Here is a 9,577-nt window from a genome sequence, read left to right on the forward strand (position 1 = left end):
CAGAATGCAGAAAAAGCGTGCAGCCTACATGAAAACAAAAACGTACAAGAATGGATTATGCACATTTGGGATCTTCGCCTTTCATCAGCCAAGGATCTGCATATTCAAACAGACAGCCGGTCTACTTCAGCCCCCAAATCCACACGGCCTTCTGCTGTTAAAGCGGATGACAAGATCGTCTCCAGTCGAAGCATTGACAAGGGTCGCACAGTGCTGTTTTTTATCCCCCTCACTCCCTCTTGACTTTCCCGGTCGCCTCTTATTCATATTCATTCCACGGGAGGCACTTGTGGTGGAGATGTCAGTGATTTTACTGTAGTTGATAAAGGCACTCCTTTCCTCTCTATTGCTCTCTCCTCTGTTTCCAGGGCCAAGAGAACACTGGGACGAGTGGGAATTCACACACTTAATTAAAACAACTGTATCGACAGTGAAAAATAGAGGGATCAGGAGAAGAAAAGAGTGTGAGGGAATTTTTTCCATGCAGAGTAACCATAACTGCTTAAATAACCGGGCAGTTCTTCAAGCACGAAAAGATCCCCATGTGAACCGGAAATGTTTAGCTCATTAGTATCCAGAAAACCTATGGGCCATTAATTAGTTGCAAACAATGCTCTCCCTAAATATTGACTTCTTAATGGACACGAAGAGACTTGGTTTGTGTTCACATTACAGTCAATGGCATTGGCCTCTGAGGGCTTCTGGAATCAGCCTTATGTCATCCAGCAATGCCCTTCAGACACTGGAGCAGGATAGTTTTTCCTCAACCTTTCCTTGTTTCTCATTAACTATGCACAATTGTCAAGGGAGGTTTTGCTAGACTGGATTGAGTTTCTAACAGTTCGATTCCTGGCGTTTTTGGAGCCTGAAGCATGCAACACTTACAATACAAAGCTCACTTAAAAGCTTTTAAATAATAAAGTATTACGGTGTATATTATCGAGAATAATACAAACAGCGCTTTATAAGTAATTATATGTATTTGGCAGAAGTAACTTACATTGCATTCAAGCTTTCCATTTTATTCAATGCATGCATTGCCTAGGAATCGAACCCATGATCTTACCGCTGATCTATTGTTTGAACTACAGTAATCTTTTTTTTTTATAGTAGGCTAGTACATAATCTAGAATTGTACAAACATCATTTTACATTTAAGCATTTGGCAGATGCTTCTATCTAAAGTGAAATGCACTACATTCAAGCTTTAACATTCCATGGGAATCGAACCCACAACCTTTCCATTGCTCTTCTGTTTGAACTAATGGTTTAAAAAGTAGCTATCAAATAATATAGCATGTAAATATAGCATATATTCTAGAATGGTACAAAAAAAGACTTTACATTTATGCATTTGGTAGATGCTTTTATCTAAAGGGACTTATACATTGCATTTATGCTAAACTTTTTCTTCAGTGCATGCATGTCCTGGGAATCAAACCCATGCCCTTGCAACTGAGCAACAGGAGACATTTTTAAAAGTAGCTTTTATACAATACAGCAATATAGTACATAATCTAGAATAGTAATTTAGCAAGTTCAACACCTTTTGTCAGTGATCTCTAAAAAAATGAGATCAGCAGAATCCAGTACAGTACAACTGCTCGTAAACCACTGAGGAAGGGTTGAAGCCAATGTCAAACATGGCTCGGGGGAGCTTCACAAACCTGCCTTGTGATAGGGAGGAGGTCTTTGTGTCATCTCTCTGTGTCAAGAACATGGCTGCCGGTTTACTTACACAACAATTATTCAGCGAAATCCTTTTAATGGAGTCCCAGACTCACTTCAGAGAAAGAAACCAGCATCAGCTCTGAGATATGCCACAAACACAAACTTGAAAGCATCTTCAGCGTAGAGAAAGTACTTTTAACTCACAACGTTGTGCCCAGGGGAAAATTCATTTAATTAGTTCATTATAACGCAATCAAAGCACGCAGCAGAAGTAGGCTACTCAATAGCAAAATAATCAAAATGTTTATTTTACTCCTAACAGAAACAGGGAAATTGGATAAATTATCAATTCAAACTCCTAATAAATATAAAATGCCAGCAGCACATTTGCTTCTCACAGAATGAGGCCACGAGGGATATTTTGTGGTTTCAAGTTTCTCGGATTTCCTCAAAATATTCCCAAAGGAATTTTGCCACTTTATAACTAGGATAGTAAAATTATTTAGAATATAAGTTGATGGTCTAATTATGCATTATTTTCAGCATATAAAATAATAACGCGCTAAAGTCATTTCTATACTAAACACGCAAACGATATTTACAGCAAAATAGATAGGTTTCAACTCGAAATCAAATAATCTTATCATTTAAGGCCAGAAAAGTGTTCAGTAACAAGATTTCCGCATTCATAACAAGACTAAAGATATTGAGCAGCACGATGAACCTTCAGAAAGGTACAGATCCGTCTGCACATAAAAGCATCGTTCTGCTCATTTCTAACGGCTCCAGACACACAGCAGCACAAGAGGAAGTTTTCTCATGTGATGACCTCACTATGAGCTCATAGCTTAAATTAACAACAAATGACAATAATCCACATATATGCGGTCTTTCAATGTACAGAGATTTAACCAACTGTTACAACACTGGATGAAATAGGCTATAAACAACACTCTCTTAACATTACACTCAACTATAATTAACAAAACTACGGCAACAAAAATAGTATTAACAGGAAATACCGTTGTTAGTTTAAATATATGAACAAATCCGATCTGGCGGGAATTAATTAACATTTTCGATCACACAAAACACAGTTTAGAAACAAAAAGTACATCGGACAAATCAATTCACGCCTGAAATATCAAATCTGACTAGTAAACTAATCCAAATGAAGGGTTCTGCGTAATTCCCATGAAGACTTATTAGCATTATTTACTGAAATCAGATGGTATGTCGTATAAATATCTGCATAAAGCTGGATCGGTTTGACAACTTTTCATACGCAGACTTTGAACATTAATTTAACGAAACTTTCGCTTATTCAGCAAACTTCAGTCAGCGGTACTGATCGATATTCACCTGATATTAAAAGGTTTTCTTACCTTGAGCCGAACTGGTGTTGACGAGCGATAAAAGAGTAAAAACGAACATCGTGATCATCTGCGCTAAGAATCCCGATCCGCCTCGTTCTCTTCTCGCAGTCTTTTTACTTCTTCCCATCATACAAACAGTCAAAACCAGGCAAATATCCGCCGATCGGGTGAAATAACAATCAGAGGAACCTCTGGAGATGTTTGTAATAAAACCAGCGGAATCGCAGACTGTTGCGGAGAGATTATTATTTGCGGAATGAAACGTTGACGGAATCCGTTGGATTTTACCTCAGCGCACTCTTCTGATAGACAGCGGCCACCAACGCCCGGCAAACACAAGTGTTTGGGATTAATATCCTCAGTTCCTCCTCTTCTAAGCAGTTTTTCTCTCAAGGCTTCGCGAAACACTGTGGGTCGGCTGTAAACAGGTAAATCAGCGCTCCTGAGGTGACTTGATGTCTGTCAGTGAAGTTCCCTCAGCGCGCGCTCCCCGCCTTCTGATGGAGAGCTGGAGGCGCGCGAGAACCCCGCGCGAGCCGCATGCGCTCCAGCCAATCCGCTTGCGCTCCGACTTCAGTGCGAAGAAACCATAGACTGTGGAAGAAACCCAGGTGCGGAGCGCGGAGCGGATCAACACCTGAGCAGGTGGATCATGTTATGAATGATGTATCGGGTGTGTTTTTAAATGAGCTGTTCTTTTCACACGCCGTTTAGATATTCTACTGTTATTCTGCGTCTTTTGTGAGCCTTTCCTGCCTATAATCTCTCAGCACATACCGAGACACTTTCAATGCTGAGGGTAAAATATTATTTTAAGATATTTACGTTACATTAATTCAAGTTTAATTGTAAAACGCAGCCGCTTTACAGAAAATTAAAGTTTCTACAATAGCTTTTCTCAAGGTAAAAATCAAGCAGTTAGTTAATGTTATGTAATCAAACAGACGGTGAAAACTGTTAACAGCAATGATTATATGTTGCAATCAAACTATAGCAAAATTCGGTTACATTTAGTCATTTAGCAGATGCTTTTATCCAAAGCGACTTACAAATGAGGTCAATGGAAGCAATCAAAACTAACAAAAGAGCAATAATATGCAGGTATTATTCAAATGTGTATTTAGGCCTATTTATTTATCTAGTAAAAAATGTCAAAAATTATTCTAGAACATTATTTTCATTATTATTTACTTGTCCTTTATATATTTTATTCTGTTGCTTTTAGGACCTTTTCTGTTTATAATTCAACCATAATCTCAGCACATAGGCCTACTAAAATACGTTTAATGAAATGCTGTCGAATAATGGGGAATATATATATATATATATATATATATATATATATATATATATATATATACAGTATATGAGAGCATGATTATTACTACTAAAAAGATTAAGGTTTACCCTAATAATAAACCATGGGTGTCAAAAGCAGTTAAGAGTAGTTTACAGAAGAAGAAGCTGTCAAGGAGGGACCTTAGAAAGAGAAGCAGCAAAAAAGGAGGTTAAAGTGGAAATCTTAAAAGCTAAGCAAAGTTATAAAACTAAAGTAGAGATTAAACTGGCCGAGAAGAATATTGTTTCAGCATGGTGTGGTCTGAAAACTATAGTAGACATACAGCAAAGTGTGAAGAGAACTGATATTGCCATGGATGGTTTCAGATCAAATAGTGAATTTGCCAATGCAGTAAATAATTTGAGGTTTGATAAGTTTGATCTTAAGAATGAAGTTGAGGAATTGAGATGTAAATTTAAAGATAATCATCATCTTGTCCTAGAGCAAAGAGCAGTTGAAAAGTCTTTTCTCTCTTTAAAGTTAAACAAGAGTCCTGGTCCAGACAATATATGTGGCAAATTACTGAAATATTGGTCAAGGCAATTAAGCCTTAATTTTTAATATGGCTTTATATCAACAATATGTACAGTACCTAACTTGTGGAAGTGGGCTGTTATTATTCCGTCTCCAAAAAATAATAGTCCCAAAGCTCTTAATGACCTCAGACCAACTGCCCTCACTTCTAATGTAATGAAATCATTTGAAAAGCTTGTGAAGACGAGATTGTAAGGCAAACTGAGCAAGCTCTCGACTCGATGCAGTTTGCCTATAGAGGAGTCGAGGACGCTACTACGTATTACTCTACTTAATCTTTTAAGCATCTAGAAGGGAGAAATACTCATGCTAGACTGTTGTTTATTGACTTTTCATCAGCCTTTAATACTATCCAACCCCACATTTTAGCTATGAGACTGATAGAGCATTTTAAGATGAGCAATAATTTGGTGGGTTGGATACTGAGGGTGAAAGTACTGTAAATGCTATTTTATCAGATCCATTATGTTCGTCCACTGGTTCACCCCAGGGTTGTGTTCTTTCACCTTTATTTTAGATTTTGTATACTAATATGTGCCAAAGTAAGCTTGCAAATAGGACTATATTGAAATTTGTTGATGACACAGTTATCGTGAGTTTGCTACACGATAATGAGTCCGGTTATGGACTATCTTATTATTAAGGAGTTTTCACCAGATGTGTTGAATCTTTTTTGGAGTTAAATATAGCTAAAACAAAGGATGTGATTATAGATTTTAGAACTTGTGCTTTACGTTATGACACTGTGATCATTAAAGACCAAGCGGTGGATTGTGTAGAAAGCTATAAATATCTCGGGACAGTCTTAGATTCTAAATTGACTTTTGAAAAGAACTGTGAGATGGTATGTAAAAAGAGACATCAGCGTCTGTTTTGTCTCAGAAAGCTGTCCAGATTTCACATTGATAAATCTATGATGACCCTTTTTAATTTGGCTTTTATTGAATCAGTCTTGATGTTTTCCCTTGTGGCATGGGTTGGTAATTTGTCTTTGAAGAACAAAAATTCTTTGAATTAAATTGTAAGATGGGCAAGTAAGATTATAGGTGAACCTCAACTTAATCTAGCAGGTCTTTATTCTAACCAAGGCAAGTGTTATTATTAGGGATAGTTCCCACCCTTTACATGCTGAGTTTCATCTTCTCCTCTCTGGATGTGGGTTCGTGGCTCCTAGGTGAAGAACTAGACGATATAGAAACACTTTTGTACCTGCAGCTATAGAAGTAATAAATGAAAAAAGCAGGAGATGACACTCTTTGCTATGCATGGTTACTTTATGTATTTTAGGGGAGTGCAGAGGGTATGTGTAGAAGCACATTGTCATGACTTTATGTTTTATTATTTATAGTATTGTATGTCTTATGGATTGTTTTTAGGATGGATTGCTGAATCTTTTGTCTGCACAACAAATTTACCTTCGGGTACTAATAAAGATACCTTGAACCTTTATATATATGCCTATTTTGCAATGTATTTTATTTATTTCTGATTTGGTTTGACTTTACTTCATTTTACATTATTAACATTTTATTTTATTTTTCTGTTTTTAGGATCATTTGCCAGTAATAATTCAAAGATAATCATAAAGGATTACCGTAGAATGAGAATATAATTGTAAAAAAAATTTTTTATTCATTTAGCAAAAAGAAAGGCTAGTAAATGAAGAACAATTTGCCATTATATGACTTTATTTCATGACTATAAATATTATTTTCAAGTGTCATATACAGATATTTTATTATTCTGCTCAATTTAGGACCCATTTATGCACTCAATTCTACCATAATCTCAGCACACACAGAGATAAATATATTTTTATTGATCGATTTAGCAGAAATGATTAGTGAATTAAGAACAATTTGCAATTGTATGTCTTTTTTCCTACTTTAAATACAGAAAATTCACAAAAGGAGGTCTAAAAAAAGCCTTTATTGTAGTTAATGTTTCACTCTCGGTTCTGATCCATGACACTAAGTAAACAAGAGGAAAACAAACCTCGCTGGAATCTAATCAACGAAGCCCTAAAGTACATTTGCTTTCCTTATCACTGGCCTCCTGTTATTCATTTAGCCCTGCTAATTGCCCAAAACATGCTCTCTTGTCAGAAGGCATGATCAATAATTATGACAGGAAGAAAACCACAAACCATGATAACTGAAGTGAGCTTGCAAATTCTGCTGCGGTGCGCCGGGCCTGTCGTCATGATAAGAGGAGACTGTATCTGTGATCCCAGCTCATCAATCTTCTCTATCTGCAGGTGTTTTGTGTTTGCATTTATGATGCATGATGTCATGGCTTAATGGTTAAGGATCTGGGCTGCTGGCTTCAGTATTGCAGGTTCAACCCCAGGTGGAGTGACCTAGAAACTCCTACTCCATCACCATTGTGCCCCGGAGCAAGACACTTAACCTCTGGTTTCTTCAAGAAGGCTGTTCAGTCATTTCGGATGAAGAATCTGCTAAATGGCCAGTAAAATAAACTGTTTGCTCTATTAAAAACAAGAAATCCAATCCATTTATTGTGCTAAGTAGCACTACTTGGTTTTGCCAATTTGATTTTGTTTATTAACTAAATGTAAAATGACTCATTCAGCCTATAAATACATAAGGTTTCTTGTTCAACAATTTTGTATTTAGTTACACAATAAATTATTCTGTTGATTCGATAGTCGTACAGCACTCTCAATATGTTAAGTGACTTCTATATTTATTTATGAAAGAAAAATCATCCTACAAAGCAATTATATCCGTGATATACAGTAGTTTTAAATGGTTGAACACACTGACGCACAAACCTCAAGAACACTGACAACCAACAAATGTAAAAAGACAAGCTCTTAACATCACAACACAATAAATAAAATGTTTTGAAAATCATCACCATTTACTCGCCTTCATGTTGTTCCAAACCTCTACCACGAGTTTCTTTCTTTATATGATCAACAAAGAAGATATTTTGAAGAATGTTGACAACCAAATGTTTGCTGGTACCCATTGACTTCCATTGTATTTTTTCCCCTACTATGGAAGTCAATGGCTGTTGGTTAACTGTATCTTCTTCTAAGTTCCACCCAAGAAAGAAACTCTGTTAGATCTGACGTGGGTTGTATGTAGTTTCAAGAAAACTGCATTAGTATTTGAGACTCAAGGGGTTTTGTAAACAGTGTGGCAGTAACATTGACTCTTGTCTTATTTCTTACATAGAATTCAGATAAACCGAGACCGCAGTGTCACCAAAGACACGACTGTCATGTTTTTCCACTTAATTTATGCATCTTCTCATTTTCCATGTAAATTCTTGAGCAGCCTCTGTAAATATTAAGTAATGTTTACCGACAGAGGTAATGCTGTTTACAGCGGTAAGATCATACCGCCTTTAATCTTGCTGAGTGACAACTCAGAAAAGCCATTTACTCAGCTAGTGGTTAACATCATGGGTGGCCTGCCTGTGTAATCTCAGACATGGAATTCCAAGTACACAGCGTCTTCCGAGGCTTTGCAGTGGTTTTCCATGAGCACAAACTCTGTGGTCAACTCTGTATCCCTTTGCTGGGAACAGGCTTTTGTTTGGCCGCATTGAAACACGTTGTAGAAAGAAAGCAACTATATTTTACAGTTTACAAAACCTTTAGTGTCTCAAATACTAATGCAGTTTTCTTGAAACTATAGATAAACTAGTCAATAATCCACATATGCAACTAGTCAAAGAAAATTTCATAGTGCTGCAATGTTAATCATTTTGCGGTTACTGTTTAGCAGTTTGCTGACTTCATTTTTGTTGTTATTTTGCCATTATTGTTAGTTATGTGTTGAGTTGTACACCTGTCACCTACAGTATACTTGAGGTTTGAGTGTCGAGTCTCGAGGCCTACAGTTTAAAACTATTTCTTTATAGGACTATTGCTCCCTCACACACTGATTTTCTAGGTGTTTTGTCTTGTTGTCTAGTATTAATATCTAAACATTTTTGAATTAAGATGCATTTATTTGAGAAGCAAAATGATTGTTACTTAATCTTGAACCATGTTCCCCAATGTTATTATTATTTTTATTTTTTTTTCTGAAAACAAGAAAACAAGAAAAATAACCTAATTTTGTCTTTGAATTAAAATTATTTTTCTTGTTTTAAGCAAAAAATAACAAATATTTGATTCATTTTTCAGAAAACAATACTTATTAACTTGTCATTTTGCTTCTCAAGTAAATGTTTCTTGATTTAAGAATGTTTAGATGTTTGTAATGGAAAATAAGTAAGGAATTATTTTTTGCTATGGCAAACAAAGATAGCATAGTTCACTTAACATCTATGCAGTTATCAAAACAAATACATTTATTGTAACTAAGAAGCCGTTTACACAAAATCATTTTTTTTTAATGTTTTGGGGGCCTGAAAAAGCAAACTATTGAAAATGAGATTCAAACTGCACATTTCTGATAACTATACTGCTGTTGTCTCCATGTAAACTATAAAAACACAAATTAGCAAAAACGATGAAGTCTTTACGCATTTTGCACATACTGCATGAACAAATCCAAATCAACAAAACAAAGTAGTGATAATACAATTAGCTGAGAGTATATCAATCTGAACACATCCAGTTTTCTAAGTTTATTTTTTTACAGTGAGTAGCTATACTGGCAGAACAAATACTGCATCC

The 9,577-nt window shown here is 36.0% G+C and overlaps 1 protein-coding gene across 2 annotated transcripts in view; it reads right to left on the reverse strand.

Annotated features, from left to right (window-relative positions):
* LOC132127807 (netrin receptor UNC5C-like) overlaps positions 1–3,576 on the reverse strand; it is a 182,123-nt gene extending 178,547 nt beyond the window's left edge. The window contains exon 1 of one of the 2 annotated variants that reach the window (XM_059539938.1): positions 3,057–3,576. In XM_059539938.1, the coding sequence (XP_059395921.1) occupies positions 3,057–3,177 (121 nt within the window). In that variant the 5' untranslated portion in view covers positions 3,178–3,576. The remainder of the gene's footprint in view (positions 1–3,056) is intronic. The other variant, XM_059539939.1, reaches the window with a different exon arrangement.
* Positions 3,577–9,577: the final 6,001 nt, after the last annotated feature.

Source organism: Carassius carassius, chromosome 45 (genome assembly GCF_963082965.1).
Source record: "Carassius carassius chromosome 45, fCarCar2.1, whole genome shotgun sequence".
Classification (NCBI taxonomy): domain Eukaryota; kingdom Metazoa; phylum Chordata; class Actinopteri; order Cypriniformes; family Cyprinidae; genus Carassius; species Carassius carassius.